The following is a 17388-nucleotide window of genomic DNA, read 5'->3' on the forward strand; positions in this document are numbered from 1 at the left end:
TTCCAGCCATTGGTCAAAGCTAAATTTCATACTTAATCCTTCTGCAGTGCTTCTCTTTGCCTCTGTGAGTTTTGGATCTTGGTTTTTTTCTCATAGCCAAGATGGGTTCTATCACACCACCACCCTGTACTCTGTAATGAGTTTCAGGAGTTTTATGAGCCTTCTCTAACTGCCTGCCTGGAGCAAGTCATGTTCAAACGGCTGCTAATAACCTCTTTCCGTCTGGAGAACTGCAGGGTCACTTTTGTCAAGAAGCAAGGAGAGACCGGGCTAAATTGCCACTGCCTGGAGAGTAATTCTCTCTCTCTCTCTCTCTCTCTCTCTCTCTCTCTCTCTCTCCTCTTTTGGCAGTATGACAAAGCCAAGCACATTTACCTTCTGGCGAGTAAGAAATCACCTTCTTGTCTCACCTGGCTGGGAGTAGGAATTGCTTGCTACAAGGTAAGAGATGGGAGTCCTTTTGGCCTTCAGATTTGTAGAACATAGAATACTAGGGTTTTTTATTTATTTATTTATTTTTGTCACCCAGTGGATATAAGCATAAGCATGAAATAACTATACAATATATAAGCATATATATAAGCATAAGTATGTAATAACTCTATTAATTGGCTATAATGAAAGGAAACAATAGGACAGGAACGGTAGGCACGTTTGTGCTCTTATGCACGCCCCTTACAGACCTCTTAGGAATGGGGTGAGGTCAATGGTAGACAGTTTTTGGTTAAAGCTTTGGGGATTTTGGGAAGAGACTAAAGAGTCAGGTAGTGGATTCCAGGCATTAACAACTCTGTTACTGAAGTCATATTTTCTGCAATCAAGACTGGAGCGGTTAACATTAAGCTTAAATCTATTGTGTGCTCATGTATTGTTTCAATTGAAGCTGAAGTAGTCTTCGACAGGAAGGACATTGTAACAGATGATTCTATGAGTTAAACTCAGGTCATGTCGAAGGCGGCAGAGTTCTAAATTTTCTAAACCCGGGATTTCAAGTCTGGTGGCATAAGGTATTTTGTTGTATTCAGAGGTTGGAAAGGATCTTCGAGGTCTTCTAGTCCAACCCCCCCCCTGCTCAAGCAGGAGACCCTATATCCGTGATGGTGAACCTATGGCACGTGTGCCAGAGGTGGCACGCAGGGCCCCCCCTGCTGGCACATGCGTCGTCGCCCCAGGTCAGCTCTCCATGGCATTTCTTTCGTGAGCTTCTATTTCCCTGCAAACGACAAAACAGAAGCTCACGAAAGAAACAGATCTCGCTCCTTGCTGTGCTGCCGGTGTTGGGATGCCCCGCCTCATGCTGGCCAGCTGGTCTTCGGGTCTCTGCTGCACGTGCGCGCATGTCTGCACATATGCACATTCACACATATTCACACATGCATGCACACACACGTCCACGCATGTGCATGTTGCCGGTGTTGGGATGCCCTGCCTCCCGCCGGCCAGAAAAAAGTTTTTCAGAGTTGCCTCCTTAAAAAGCACCTTTGGGACAACCATGACTTGGATGACTGAGAATCTCTAGATTTTGAGCGATACAATTTGGGATGAACGCCCTTTGAATGATGTGGGAGTAGGAATGGATTTCCAGAGGGAAAAACTGCAGACTGCAGGAACCAGGAGCACTAACTCAGCTGACCCTGAGGACACAGATAAACCTCCAAGTGCTTCAGTGACCCTTTAAAAGGATGCAAATGACCAGCTGTCTGCAAGCAGTATAAACCCTTCCATTCCCCACTGTCCAGTCAGAGCTGAAGAAGCTTCCTGGATGAGAAGCGAAATGTCTTCAAAGAAAAACCAAAAAGTTCAGTTGCCTTTTGGGGGGGGGGAAAGCACCTTTGAGAGTCTCGGATTCCAGTTGCCACGATTTTAACCTTTTTTTAAGATTGGCTGATGTTGGTTTTTCAAGAGTAAAATCTCTTTCCGGCAGCTCAAAGAGATGGCCGAGGCAGAAGACGCTCTCTCTGAAGCCAACGCCCTCAACAACAGCAATCCGGAGGTCTGGGCCTACCTCGCTTTGGTCTGCATGAAGGTGAGTCTCCAGAGGTCCCTTTCACCCAATGGCTGAGAATTTGCTCTTTGCTGCGATCATAGGATTGAGATTGGGTTAGATAACGATGGAACTTAAAGAGGAATCAGAGTATTATTTAACATGGGACTTATTGTACAAATGATTACATAGCAGGTGCAGAGATTAGTAACTTAATAACGAAAGATGATTAGAAAAATAGAAATAAGGACAAAGAAATAAAGGGAGACTAGTATAGATCTATTTCAAGCTATTTAGTTCTCATCAGCTAGCCATACACTTCTGGGATTCGAACCGGGGCTTGCTTGCATATTCGGCAGATGTATTAACCTCTAAGCCAAGGTTTTTATCACTTTATCAGCTGTACCAGGGGAGAGATTAAGTGGGGTTTTTCCTATCGAAGCAACCAGATGGGTGATGGGAACCTGTATACTGTGATACAGGTTTACTATATATGTATGATACAGGTGTAGTGGGATGCGGTGGCTCAGTGGCTAAGATCCTGAGCTTGTCGATCGAAAGGTCGGCAGTCCAGGGGTTCTAATCCCTAGCGCTGTGTAACAGGGTGAGCTCCCATTCTTTGTCCCAGTTTCTGCCAACCTAGCAGTTTGAAAGCACATAAAAAATGCAATTAGAAAAATAGGGACCACCTTTGGTGGGAAGGTAACAGCGTTCCGTGCGCCTTTGGCATTGAGTCATGCTGGCCACATGACCACGAAGACGTCTCCGGACAGCGCTGGCTCTTCGGCTTTGAAATGGAGATGAGCACCGCCCCCTAGAGCCAGCAACGACTAGCACGTATGTGCGAGGGGAACTTTTACCTTTACCTTTTTATACTGTATGACTACGAGAATAATGGTTATAATACAGGGTGCATAATACTATGTATACTTAAAAAGGACTTGATGCAACCAGTACACTGTCGTTGCAAAACTGGAAATGTGATGTATACATTAAAGGAAAATGTATAATAAAAATATTTTTTTTTTTAAAAAAAAGGATTGAGATTGGAATCAGAGTCAGGAAGGGCTTCTCTGCAGATGAATTTGACGCTCCTTTGAGTGCAGATGGCTACTTAAACGCATTTGAAGTCCTTTTCCAGGTCAAATGAAAAGAAGTTCTCAGTCAAGGCAGAAATGCAGAAGTGCATTTTCACTTCAGACCCTATACCCTTTCCTTTTTCTGGGTTTCCGTTCTTTTTCTTCACTCTTCTTGATTTGACGAGCAACCTTCCCTGGGGGATTTATTCCTCCCATTCCCCGTTCTCCGTTGAAAACACCATTAAGCTTTTCAGGGTTTCTCCTGCCTTGTCAGAACCTGTTTAGCACAGATTGCTGTTTTTCTCCTCCTCCCCCCCCCCACCCCTTAGGGCGGAAGACAACTGGAGGCCGAACAATCCTATAAATACGCTGTCAAGGTTGGTCACATTTTCCTCCCCCCCCCCTCGTTCAAATTTATCCGATCTCTGGAAGGGTGCAAATCTCCGAGGCTTTTCCCAATACAACAGTTCGCTTAGTGACCGTTTGAAGTTATAACCTCAGTAAAAAAAAAAATGACTTACGACCGTTTTTCACACTTACAGCCGTCTCCCCGTGGTCACGTGATCAAAATTTGGGTGCTTGGCAACCGACTCATCTTTTTTTTTTTCCAGAGCAAAATTTTTTATTTTCCATAATAATTCCCACAATTTGACCAGTGTACAATACAATCACTTATCCAACAATCGATCCTATACTCAAATTATACTCCATCAGGGCTGCTCGACCGCCACTCCCTCCCTTAATCCTTTCTACCCTTCTCATCCTTCTTCGACTTTCCCCACCATCCTTCTCCTCACTTTCCTACTTCCCCACCTCTTTCCCACTTCTCACTACCATCCTTTCTAACCCTCTATCTTCTCCTTCTTCTTCTCCTCCTATCCTTTCTTCTCCCTCCCTTCTTTCCTACCTCCCTACCTACTTTCTTCCTTCTTTACTCCTCTTTCCTTTCCCTTTCCCTTCGGGAGTGGTTACTGAGCAGCCCCGACTTTACACCATTCCAACTTGTTTAATTCTACCATTATACCTGTACAATGGCAATCAATCAATTTATAATCTTCCCCTTCCCCCCCTCTGCCATTTCCCCCCTTCCCCCCCCCCCCCCGAGACTTCCCAGAACAGAATACAGGGTATTGTAACTAACAAACATAATCTAAAATATAACATAAAACATATTCCATTTCACACCATCACACCATCACACTATCAATTCCCTTCTTTCTTAAACTCTAATACATAGCAATTCCTAACTTCACTCAAAAACTAATTGATATTTTTTAATCTGATACTTATTTTGAATATAATCAATCCACTTTCTCCATTCCAAAATATATTTTTCTTGTGTACAGTCTTTCAAGCAGGCAGAAATTTTTGCCATTTCTGTTAAATTTGATACTTTACTAATCCATTCTCCAATTGTAGGTAAGTCTTCTTTCTTCCAATATTGTGCAATCAAAAGTCTTGCGGCTGTTATTAAGTTCAGAATGATTTTGAAAGCAACCGACTCATCTTAACGATGGGTTGCAGCGTCTCGGGAGGGGGGGGGGTCACGTGAGCAACATTTCTGCTGTTTAATTGCCATGTTTATGAAGTGAGTTTGGCCCCCCTTTTATGACCTTTCTCGCCACAGTTGTTAAACGCTGCACTTGATAAGTTTGTAACCTGAATTGGTGAAGTGAATCTCCAGGGCGGGTCACGTGACCCCAAAAACACTGCAATCATCAAATATGTGATCCAGCCACCAAGCATCTGACTTTTGATCGCATGGTCACGGGGATGCTGGAAAGGTCAGAACTGTGAGAAACAGTAATAAGACATTTTTCAGTGCCATTGTGTGTACACACACACACACACACACACACATACTGTGTGTGTGTATGTCGATCAGCTAGTTAGTTAGCTATGTATACATACATACAGGGGTTGGATTCAGCCAGTTCGGACCGGTTCGGGTGAACCAGATGTTAATTTTACATCTGGTTTGCCGAACCTGTAGTTGCAAGGATGGCTGGCTCCGCCCATCCCACCCCGCCTCTCCCAAGAGTCTCCACACGGCCCATTTTGCGTGCCAGGTAAGTGCAGAGCCCATTGGAAGTACCGGAAGTCAGGAAACTGGCCCATTTCCGGCCTCCAGAGCCTGGGGGAGGCTGTTTTTGCCCTCCCAGAGGCTCGGGAAAAGCCTCCAGAGCCTGGGGAGGGCGAAAAACAGGCCTACTGGAAGTACCGGAAGTCCAAATACAGGCCTGTTTCCCGCCTCCAGAAGACCTGTGGAGTCCGGGGGAGGCTGTTTTCACCCTCCCAGAGGCTCGAGAAAAGCCTCCATAGCCTGGGGAGGGCGAAAACGTCCCTCCCCCACCATTGTGCATGAGGCCGAGTAGGCCACACCCCTATGGCCATGCCCACCCAGCAACTGGGCAGAGAACTGGTTGCTAAAATGTTTCAATCCCACCCCTGCATACATACTGTACATATACTGCGTCTGTCTATCATCAAGCTATCTATGTACATGTATACATATACATACATCCATAAATACATATTAACAAGGAGGCATTTTTCATTTGTCTTATATCGGATTACTGCCCTTTCCTTCTTTGAGTATATTTGACAGATGTTTTAAGTTTTCCCTTCCATTGCAGCTGGAATTGGACAACCCCGATCTCCTGCAGGAGGTCAAGCAAGTCCAGCTCGAAGTTGGCTTTGGTGATCCATCGTTCTGATCCCCTCTTCTGCTGCTACCTTCTAAGCAGGGATCGGCAGCGACCATTTTACACAGCAGGGAGGTTGCCAGATGTTTGCCGATCATCAGCACAGAGGCATACTGCCACATTTTGAAACAGCAATGCCCTCTTGTTTCCGAAGTTTCCGCGAAAAGTTTACAGGGCGTCTTGCATGGCAGTTTATGAGCTCCTGGAATTTAGAAGGAGCACAGTGCAGAGGTTCCATTTGTTCCGTGGAATATCCAGCAATGAAATTAAAGCCAGCCGTAACGCAACTACAAGGCATGCCTTCCCTACAGGCGTTACAAAACGCTGGAGAAAGAATTTTTTTCCAGTTCCTCAGAATAACTCTAGCACAGTTATTTCTCAAGCCCTGGCAACTTTTAAGAGGCGTGGACTTCAAAATCCCAGCATTCCTCAGCCGGCTATCCTACGCTGTCTGGGGAATTCTGGGAGTTTGAAGTCCACGCCTCTTAAAAGTTGCCAAGCACTGCTCTAACACATCACAATAATGAGAAGACCTTTGCTGGAGATGATTGGAGAAGAACAGGAAGAGGAATTGGGCAGAGGTTCGGTGAACTGCCTCATTTGTAGACATTTCCAGGTTCCCTTTAGTGCAAGTGGATATTACAAACCAGAGCAGGAGCAAGAGTAATTAATAGATTGGGTTTTATAGAGCATTTTGTTACCTGGGCTTCCCAAAATTATATCCATGAATGTGAGTTCTTAACAAAGGTTTTGATTCAGTTAGTTCATCCATGTAGCTCTCTGGAGATGATTCCCTCACGGCAGTTTTGACCTAAGTGATCCGTTTTTGATCTAACGGCTAGGTACATTATGGATCCACGTTTATTTTATTCACAGCTTGGATGGGGGTTTTTTTGGTCTGTTCCCTGTAATTGCTTTGGCAGCACAGAATTTTGAAAGAGGAATCTAAAATACGATATTCAAAGGATTCAAGAACAGCAGTTTGGGGCAGGTGATTTAATAAAATAGTTTGGATCTGTTTATTCATGGTGTCTTTTGTGCGTGGACTCTTGTGATGTGTTTCTTTAGGAATAAAAAAAATCATTAATTCTAGTAACTTTTTCTGCCAGAGAAATGCCCAAACTCACTCAGGCTGTAATTGTTTTTTTTCCATTATAAGTCCCCTTTGCAAAAGAAACGTGCATGCACAAGTTTTTAATATGCAAAGCTGAATTTCACTAATCGTTATTCAAATTACCCATGACGAGAATTTCTGGGCCACATGAATCTGTCGGAGTTGTCAAGCAATTTCCATTTGTTCTTGAACTTCTTTGTAGAGTTATTGCCAGCTATGTATTTCCCTTTAAATAGTAATCCTTGCATGACAGCTAAAGTACTATGCCATTTTTCATGTCCCAGTTCACCTTTCATCTCTAAACAAAGTAAGTTTACAATTTTTTTATTGCAAATACAAGAATTGAGGAAAGCTGGAAACATTCTGTCCTGACTTAGGAATTTCTTCCAACTGCTAAAAACACATCATTTTAATTCCATGAGCACAACAGAAACAACCTCACTCGATTCTGATTGATTGATTGATTAGTGGAATGGGTCACATCCAGAAGTTGTGGATGCTCCATCACTGGGATTTTTTTTTTAAAGAAGGGATTGGCTAGCCACTTGTTTGGAACGGTATAACATCTCCTGCTTGAGCAAAGGGCTGGACTAGAAGACCTCCAAGGGTCCCTTCCGGCTCTATTCCGATTCTAATTTCAACCGACAGCTTAGCCTGGCTAAGACGAAAAAAAGGTTGCCGTTTGAGCCTCCGGCCGCAGAGGGCGCTCCAGTCAATACGCGGCGTCCCGATGGGGAAGGCGGAAGCGGAAGCGGGAGCCAGACGGCGGCGGCAGCAGCGCCGAGAAGGGTGGGAAGCGCCGGGGCGAGCGGGGATCGCTGCAACTGCCCTCCCGCCATCCCCGAAGCCGCGGGGATGAGGCGGGACGTGCGCATCCTCCTGCTGGGGGAAGGTAAGCAGGCGGCCTGCCCGGATCGGGGCGGCCCGGAAGCGGGTGGGTGGGAGGGCGAGAAATGCCGCCGCATGGGCGCTCGGGGGGAGTCAAGTCTTGTAGAAGGCTGGTGAGAAGGGGGCGGGGCCAGGAGGTGTGTGGGCGGGGCGGGGCTGAGGAGTTGTGGGCGGAGTCAGGAGGCCTGGGAATGACCTTGGAGGAGAGTCAGCGGTGGAATTAGGACACGTGGAGATGGGGCGCTGCAAAGCAGGGTGGGGAAGTTGCATCCCAGAGAGGGGGAGTGGGTGGGTGGCCCTAAGTGGCCCTTGCTTGCTTTGGTTGCCCTCCAACTTGGCTTGACTAGACTGCTGCAGTGCCCTGTGCCTGGGGCCGCCCTTGGAGGCTACCTGGAACCTTCAAGCGGTCTGTAAAGGCAGGAGTGGGGCAAGCAGGCTTGGGCATGCCGCTGCCAGTATGTCTAGGTACCCCCTCTGTTTTGGGCGAACCTCAATTGGCCCACATCCTGCCTCATCCCCGCAGCTTTGGGGGGCGGTGGGGGGGGCTGGTTTGCTTCCAGGTGCAATTGCAGGTGCGGGTCACCACCTGTCAAGCCAAGAGGCCAGGTAGAAGCGCCTGGTCTCCCTTTAGTATCCGCCCCTGCTGATTCAGTGCTGCAGGGTCGGCGCCCTCTGGGTGCTTTTGATTCAATAATGCCATGCATTGGGGTTCTGGATGACTGTGGATGTTTCAGTGGAGCAAAGTCCCGCTACAAACATAGGATCGGCTTAGTGGGCGCTCCATCACTGGAAGTTTTTAAGAAGAGATTAAACAGTCGCTTGTCTGAAATGGCATAGGTTCTCCTGCTTGAGTAGGGGGCTGGACTAGAAGACCTCCAAGGTCCCTTCCAACTCTGTTATTCTAGTCTAGTCTCTATTCTTTTTTTAAAAAAATAGTCTAGTCCAGGGGTCTCCAACCTTGGCAACTTTCAGCCTAGTGGACTTCAGCTCCTAGAATTCTGGGAGTTGAAGTCCACCAGGCTGAAAGTTGCCAAGGTTGGAGACTCATGGTCTAGTCTCTATTCTTTTTTTTAAAATAATACTTACTGAATTTCCAAAAGTTAAAATACACAATACCAAAAAAAAGCACAATACACAAAAACAATATATATATATATAAAACACGCAAAGACAAACACGTCAAAATTGCATTAATCATAACAGCTTTTCCTACATCGGTATCTCTTGTCCTATTTAATCTCTATATACATTCGACTTCTAAGTATTTCTATACATCAACATTTTTATTTAAATTATTTTAACTTCTAGTCTATTCTCTATTCGATTCGATTCACGAGTACAGGCAGTCCTTGATGTAAAACGGTTTCTTCAGCGACCATTCAAAGCCACAATGGCACTGAAAAAAGTGATTTACGACCGTTTTGTTTTTTTTTACATCCTCATCCCCACGGTCACATGATTTACATTCGGATGCTTGACAGCTGACTCACATTTATGACGGTTGCAGTGTCCCTGCACTTTTTGCGACCTTCTGACAAACAAAAGTCAAGATTTCTTCAACAGCTGTGTGACTAACAATTGCAGTGATTTCTTTAACAAAAACGGCAAGAAACGTCGTAAAATGGGGGCAGAACTCACTTAGCAAATTTCTCCCTTAAGCAACCTAAATTTTGGGCTCACATGGTGGTCAGACGTTGAGGACAACCTGTAGAAAGGATATGCATTCTCTTATCTATGATTGGGGTCCATCTATCTGGAAGGCAAGCTAGGGAAGTAGAAATGGGACAAATAAGAACTTGGTGGTTTAATGGTCTTGAGATGATTGCCTGATAGAACTTGATAGACAGATGGCCCCCCATCCCTCAAGATCCAGATGACTGCCCGACTGTTGTCGCTCAAAAGAGACGTCGACGTTCTGCTTCTTCACCCAGGCCTTTGGCGAGGGAGACAATCCCTTGGCTTCATCACACTTCCCATCTTGGCGTCTTTATCTTTTCAAGTTCTTTTAGAATAGAATAGAATAGAATTTATTGGCCAAGTGTGATTGGACACACAAGGAATTTGTCTTGGTGCATAAGCTCTCAGTTTACATAAAAGAAAAGGTACGTTCATCAAGGTATGACATTTACAACACAATTGATGGTCAATATATCAATATAAATCATAAGGATTGCCAGCAATAAGTTATAATCATTCAGTCATAAGTGGAAAGAGATGGGTGATGGGAACTATGAGAAGATTAATAGTAGTGCAGATTCAGTAAATAGTCTGACAGTGTTGATGGAATTATTTGTTTAGCAGAGTGATGGCCTTCGGGAAAAAACTGTTCTTGTGTCTAGTTGTTCTGGTGTGCAGTGCTCTATAGCGTCGTTTTGAGGGTAGGAGTTGAAACAGTTTATGTCCAGGATGCGAGGGGTCTGTAAATATTTTCACAGCCCTCTTCTTGATTCGTGCAGTATACAGGTCCTCAATGGAAGGCAGGTTGGTAACCATTGTTTTTTCTGCAGTTCTAATTATCCTCTGAAGTCTGTGTTTTTCTTGTTGGGTTGCAGAACCGAACCAGACAGTTATAGAGGTGCAAATGACAGACTCAATAATTCTACAGAGGAATTTGATTGTTGCTATATATTTTTTAAGGGTTGTGAGCTGTCCAGAGTTGTTGGAACTCAGGCGGCATATACTGTACATTTGATATATGATTGTGGTTCTTCGCATAGTCAACCAGATGTTCGGAGTGGATTTGACATTTTTATCCCCCTGTCGAGTCCTTTCCTGGGTTAAGACAGATGTTGTTTGGCGGCATTAAAAGGTATTGTCATGGGATGTAAGCTGTTCCAAGCCAAGCCCACTTTCTCAATTGACAGATTGGGATTTTGTCAGTGTTGTCGGTGTTCAATTGATGCTCCAGATGTTTTGGGATTGCACCCAAGGTGCCTAAATCACTATTGGTGTTTCCTTTCTTTTGCCAAGGTCATTCTACTTCTGTATGGAGATCTTTGCATCTTGTTCCCTTCTTTCTCTTTTATTCTGTCCGTCCGTCTGTCTATCTGATTAATATATTTTGCCTTTTGCAAAACCACATCCAGTAACATTCTGTGTTATCTTAAACTATTTTCCATACGTCGTTCTACCTTTTCTCAAGGATTCTGATTATGACATTGTACTGTCATGTCCACTATCCAGACTTTTTAACCTTTCTTATTGACAGTTGCTAAGTCTGGGGGTTATGTGGCAATTCTTTGGCGCTTTAATTTATTCATTTTGTACTGATATAAACTAAAAGTTGGCCTGGATTACAGCAGTTTTATGTTTGTTTTATAATTAAATAAATAACTAACAATCCAGAGAGTTGATCTTAAAATATCCTGACATTTTTGCTATAGCAGTCCAAACCGATTATGACTTATAGACTAACTGAAAGAGCTGGGCAGAGGATATCTTGGAAAATTGTTCTAAATGGTTCTTCGCAAAGTAATACGGAAAGTAGGATCCTTCATTTGACATTATGGTCTCTGGCTTATGGTGCTGGGGTGTGTGTGTGTGTGTGTGTGTATACATCAAAAATACAAGTAGAAAAATAGGGACCACCTTTGGTGGGAAAGTAACAGCGTTCTGTGCGCCTTTGGCGTTGAGTCATGACCACGGAGACGTCTTCGGACAGCGCTGGCTCTTCGGCTTTGAAACGAGATGAGCACCGCCCCCTAGAGTCAGGAACGACTAGCACATATGGCAAGAGGAACCTTTACTTTTATTCTAGAGAAAAGAAGGACTAAGGGAGACATGATAGCAGTGTTCTAATATCTCAGGGGCTGCCACAAAGAAGAGGGAGTCGGGCTGTTCTCCAAAGCACCTGAGGGCAGGACAAGAAACAACCGATGGAAACAACCATCAAGGAGAGAAGCAACCTAGACTTTCCTGATGGAAAACAATCAACCAGTGGAACAACTTACCTTCCAGAAGTTGTGGGTGCTCCATCACTGGAGGTTTTAAGAAGAGATTGGACAACCATTTGTCTGCATTGGGTATAGGGTTTCCTGCTTGAGCAGGGGGTTGGACTAGAAGACCTCCAAGGTCCCTTTTATCTCCTGGTATTCTGAAAATCAGAATAATACGCAAATCAGGAATAAAATGACGGAGAAGAGCAACTTTTTGTGTTAGAGCAGCTGTGAGGGTGATGGTGGGCCTTGTCCTGAGGAGGTTCAGCTCTCCAGTCCATCTCAGTTGAGATAATCATTCTGCATTCCCTTCTTGCTACCTGCCAGGGTTATTTGAGGTAGAGGTAGCTTATGGAGAACGGTTTGTACAAGACTAAATGGTGACCTAAAGGTTAGTTCCCTGTGGGCTTGCTGCCTTGCGGATAATGATAGAAAATAGGTTGGAAAATCTGCTGTAGCTGTAAAAAAAAACAATTTCTTTATATCGTGTCTAAGTAATCTTTGTATGAAGGACGGGATACGAATTGTCCTCCGCTTAGGACTGGTAGTTAGGGATGCGGTGGTTCAGTGGCTAAGACGCTGAGCTTGTTGATCGAAAGGTCGGCAGTTCAGCGGTTCGAATCCCTGGTGCCGCGTAATGCGGTGAGCTCCCGTGACTTGTCCCAGCTTCTGCCAACCTAGCAGTTCGAAAGCACATATAAAAAATGCAAGTAGAAAAATAGGGACCACCTTTGGTGGGAAGGGAACAGTTTCCATGCGCCTTTGGCATTGAGTCATGCCGGCCACATGATCACAGAGACATCTTCGGACAGTGCTGGCTCTTGGCTTAGAGAGCGCTGTAAAGCGGTATATAAGTCTACATGCTGTTACTATTGTCCTTCCTTTCTTCCTTCCTTCCTTCCTTCTCTCCCTCCCTCCCTCTACCAGCAAGTCTAAGTGCTATTGTTCTTCCTTTTCCCCCTCCTTCCTTCCTTCCTTCCTTCCTTCCTTCCTTCCTTCCTTCCTTCCTTCCTTCTCAGTGCTTAGAATGCAGTATTGCGGGCTAATTCTGCCCACTGCCAGCAGTTCGATCCTGACTGGCTCAAGGTTGGCTCAGCCTTCTATCCTTCCGAGTTGGGCAAAATGAATACCCAGATTGTTGAGGGGCCGTAAGCTGACTCTGTAAACCGCTTAGAGAGGGCTGTAAAAGCACTGTGAAGCGGTATATAAGTCTTAAGTGCTATTGCTATTGCTATTACAACTCACCACGGCCAAGTTGCTGCAGGACATGAGTTACGCTAATATCAAAGAAATGGCGGGATGGAATCGTTAAAGAAAGGACGCAAAAGGAGGGACAGAATGAAATGCGAATGGCAAAAATTAAAACATGTTTTTATTTATTTTAAATAATTAAATAGAATTGTTTACATTGTCCCATGGAGAGTTGGCTGCAAAGAGTTGGCCACAAAGAGTCATGGTGAGTCGGCCACAGCAATTTGGCTGTGGCACATTGTCCCGATCCTCCTGTTATTAGCATGTATAATGATCGTCTTTGAGTAGAAAGGCCCAATTAAAAACCCAGTGAGCCCCTTAGACTACTGAAATCACTGCTTCTCACTTTCCTCCCAATTTATTTCTCGGGCTTTGTTCGTGGGTTTTAAAATAATAATGTGGAGGAGAGGAACTTCTTGAGCAAAGACAGAATGTTCAAGCAAAAAAAAAACCCTTTCTGCAGACTTGAAGCTGTGGATGGAACTCTGTGTCCGGAACAGAATCCTAGCATTCATTTCAGGAAGGAATTAAAAAATCTGGTATCTAGGTGCAAAATCAGGGTGGGACCGAATGAGCTGTTGAAAGCCAGAGAGCAAAAAGATTTCCGGCTTTTCTTGGAGAGAGAGAGAGATTCTGTTTTTCCTTTTATTTCTTCCAATAAAGCCATTCACCCTGGGAGATTTATAATAAGGCTTACTTCATAGTACGTCAGGGTTCCATTGTTAACCTGGCTGCAACTCTTCTTTTCTATTTTTATTTTTTTTAAATATTAATAGAATCTTTTTGGAATCAAAACTGAAGTAGGACCATTTAAGAGCCTGAATCTGCAAAAAAATAAATTTTCAGCTTGCAGTCTACTGGTGCTGTAAGTCTCTTTTTTCGGGGGGGGCAATGTCCCAAAAACACTGCATAAATAAAAGCTTGAAATCTTTCCCCCGGGGCTTGCTGATGTTCCAGTGTTGTCATTTATTTTATTTTATTTTGTTGAATGGCTGACTTTATTGAGCTTCTCTTGGGAACTTGACAGCTGTACCAGGGAGATGCCTTCCGTGACAAACACTTTGTGTCATGCCCTTCTAGAGCCAACTTCAGAAGAAAAAAAAAACCTTTTCTCTGAGCAAACAGATTCTTTTAGAACAAGGTGGGTACCCTCTAGAACCATGATGGCGAACCTATGGCACGTGGGGCATGCAGAGCCCTCTCTGTGGGCATGCCAGCTGTCACTGTCCATCGCACATGCATGCCAGCTGGTCTTTGCCATGCATGCATGGGGGGCGGGGCACATCGAAGCTATCGAAGTGCTGTCCCGGTGTCTGGAAGCCGTACGGGTCTGGATGGGGAGAAACGGGCTCAAGCTCAATCCCTCCAAGACGGAGTGGCTGTGGATGCCGGCACCCCAATACAGTCAGCTGCAGCCGCGGCTGACTGTTGGGGGCGAGTCATTGGCCCCAGTGGAGAGGGTGCGCAACTTGGGCATTCTCCTGGATGGACGGCTGTCTTTTGAAGACCACTTGACGGCTGTCTCCAGGAGAGCTTTCTACCAGGTGTGCCTGGTTCGCCAGTTGCGCCCCTTTCTAGACCGGGATGCTCTATGCACGGTCACTCACGCTCTCGTGACATCTCGTCTGGATTACTGCAATGCTCTCTACATGGGGCTCCCCTTGAGGAGCACCCGGAGGCTCCAGTTGGCCCAGAATGCGGCTGCGCGGGTGATAGAGGGATTTGATTAAATACAGGGAGTCCTCGACTTGCAACAGTTCAGTTAGTGACTGTTGAAAGTTACAAACGGTGCTGAAAAAAAAGGGGACTTAACAACTGCTTTTTACACTTAATGACCATTGCTGCATCCCCATGGTGAAGTGATCAAAATTCAAATGCTTGGCAACTGACTCATAGTTATGACGTATGCAGCGTCCCAGGCCAGTTGCATCCCTTCCTTGACCGGGATGCCTTATGCACAGTCACTCACGCTCTGGTCACGTCTCGGTTGGATTATTGCAATGCTCTCTACATGGGGCTGCCCTTGAGGTGCACCTGGAGGCTGCAGTTATTCCAGAATGCGGCTGCGCGAGTAGTAACAGGAGCCACTCGTGGCTCCCACGTAACACCACTGCTGCACAGTCTGCACTGGCTTCCTGTGGTCTTTCGGGTGCGCTTCAAGATTTTGGTTACCACCTTTAAAGCGCTCCATGGCTTAGGACCCGGGTACTTACGAGACCGCCTGCTGTTACCTTATGCCTCCCACCAACCCGTACGCTCTCACAGAGAGGGTCTTCTCAGGGTGCCGTCCGCCAAACAGTGTCGGCTGGCGGCCCCCAGGAGCAGGACCTTCTCTGTTGGAGCTCCGACACTCTGGAACGAACTTCCCCCTGGCTTACGCCAAGTGCCTGATCTTCGGACCTTCCGTCGTGAGCTAAAAACATACTTATTTATTCAAGCGGGACTGGCATAATAGTTTTACTATTTTAAATTGGGTTTTTACTATTTTAGGGTTTTTAAATTTTTAAATTTTAAGGTCGGCCTTTTTTTCTGTAATTTGCTTTGTTTTGACTTCTGGTTTTAATTGTATATATATTGAGTTTTATTCTTGGCTGTACACCGCCCTGAGTCCTTCGGGAGAAGGGCGGTATAAAAATCTAATAAATAATATTATTATTATTATTATTATTATTATTAATAATAATAATAATAATAATAATAATAATAATAATAATAATAATAATAATAATATGTAGGTGGTCCTTGACTTACGACCACAATTGAGGCCAAAATTTCCACTGCTAATAAGACATTTATTAGGTGGGTTTTGCCCATTTTACAACCTTCCTTGCCACAGCTCTTAAGTGAATCACAATAGTTATTAAATTACTAAGAACCTAATTAAGTGGAAGTGATTTCCCCATTGACTTTGGTTGTCAATGGGAAAATCACAAAGGTAGGAAGGACGCAAAAGGGAATCGCATGACCCCAGGACACTGCAACCGGCGTAAATACATGCCAGTTGCCAAGCATCCAAATTTTGATGACCTGATCATGCTGCAACCAATCATAAGTGTGAAAAATGGTAATTTTGTCCCCCAATGTTTGTTGCAACTTTGGTCACTAAATGAACGGTCGTAAGTCGAGGACGACCTGTAACTGTATTGCTTCGCTCTCTTACAGCCCAAGTGGGGAAAACATCCTTGATCATGGCTCTGGTGGGGGAGGAGTTCCCTGAAGAGGTGAGTACAGGTGGCTGTTCGTTGCTGTTATTCTTATTCTGCCTTATTATCTGATTCTTATTCTTGCAGCATTAAAACTTTCCCGTAGAAATTTATAAGCAGGACAAACAATGTACCGTATTTTTCGGAGTATAAGACACACTTTTTCCCCCCCCTTAAAAGAGGCTGAAAATTTGGGTACTCTGAATGCAGCCCCGCCGACCTCCATCCTTCAGCTTCCACTCATCCTCTTCCTGGCTGCAGAGTTTGCCACAGACAATGGCTTGAATTTTTGGGCTCCGCGCCTCGCATTTTCAGCCTCCAAACGCTCCGTTTGAGAGCCCTTCAAGGCTGCGGAGATTGCCAAAGCACAACGCTGCCTCGGCGCGTCACGTTTTCGGCCTCTGCACATCACTTTTTAGGCCTCCGCATGCTCCATTTTTGGCCTCTGTGCATTGCATTTTCGGGCGGCGGGTGGCAGTGATGTGCTTTGGCGATCCCCACAGCCTTGAGCGGCTCTCAAATGGAGCGTTTGGAGGCTGAAAACGCGAGGCGCAGCGCCTAAGACGGCAACCCGGAACAGCTGCTGCCTTGTCTTACCGCTGCCGTGCTTCGCCTGCTTTACTCACTGGAGCGCCCGCCGACGATCAGCTGTGCTTTTGAAGCTGCTTATCAGCCTCAATGAGGCGCGTGGGAGCAAAGCGAGCGCTAGCACACGTGCGCACTCATAACCAGCGAACTAATGTGCTGAAGCTCAGCAGGCTAAGGAAGCTAGCCAGATGAATACCTAATGAGCAGGGTTTTTTTTCCTATTTTCCTCCCCAAAAACTAAGGTGCGTCTTATACTCCAGAGCAGTGATGGCTAACCTTTTTGCCATCATGTGGGGGGGGGGACACACGTGTGTGCCCACACCCATAATTCTATGCGCCCCGCCCCCACGCATGCGCCTGCGACCCCCCTCCCCCGCTCCTGGCATGCGATGGCCCAGTAGGACCATTTTTTTCTCTCACCTGGCTCCAGAGCCTCTCTATGACTCTGGGGAGGGCGAAAATGGCCTTCCCTGCCCCACTGGAGGCCCTCCGGAGGCCCAACTTCTGGTTGGACAGAAAGTGACTTTTTTGCTCTCCCCAGCCTCCAGATACACCTAGAAAGGTCTGGAGGCTGGGGACATCAAAAAAGTCACTTCCTGTCCAACCAGAAGTTGGGAAACGGGCCATTTCTGGCCTCTGGA

The 17388-nt window shown here is 45.5% G+C and overlaps 2 protein-coding genes across 4 annotated transcripts in view; both read left to right on the top strand.

Annotated features, from left to right (window-relative positions):
* CFAP70 (cilia and flagella associated protein 70) overlaps positions 1–6735 on the top strand; it is a 56454-nt gene extending 49719 nt beyond the window's left edge. For all 3 annotated transcript variants that reach the window (XM_058157477.1, XM_058157478.1, XM_058157479.1), the window contains 4 exons: positions 352–441; positions 1925–2026; positions 3393–3440; positions 5700–6735. In XM_058157477.1, the coding sequence (XP_058013460.1) occupies positions 352–441; positions 1925–2026; positions 3393–3440; positions 5700–5780 (321 nt within the window). In that variant the 3' untranslated portion in view covers positions 5781–6735. The remainder of the gene's footprint in view (positions 1–351; positions 442–1924; positions 2027–3392; positions 3441–5699) is intronic.
* A 906-nt stretch (positions 6736–7641) lies between these two features.
* RHOT2 (ras homolog family member T2) overlaps positions 7642–17388 on the top strand; it is a 49957-nt gene continuing 40210 nt past the window's right edge. The window contains exons 1-2 of the mRNA XM_058157481.1: positions 7642–7774; positions 16119–16177. Of these exons, the coding sequence (XP_058013464.1) occupies positions 7738–7774; positions 16119–16177 (96 nt within the window). The 5' untranslated portion in view covers positions 7642–7737. The remainder of the gene's footprint in view (positions 7775–16118; positions 16178–17388) is intronic.

The sequence above is a fragment of the Ahaetulla prasina genome, chromosome 14 (genome assembly GCF_028640845.1).
Source record: "Ahaetulla prasina isolate Xishuangbanna chromosome 14, ASM2864084v1, whole genome shotgun sequence".
Lineage (NCBI taxonomy): Eukaryota > Metazoa > Chordata > Lepidosauria > Squamata > Colubridae > Ahaetulla > Ahaetulla prasina.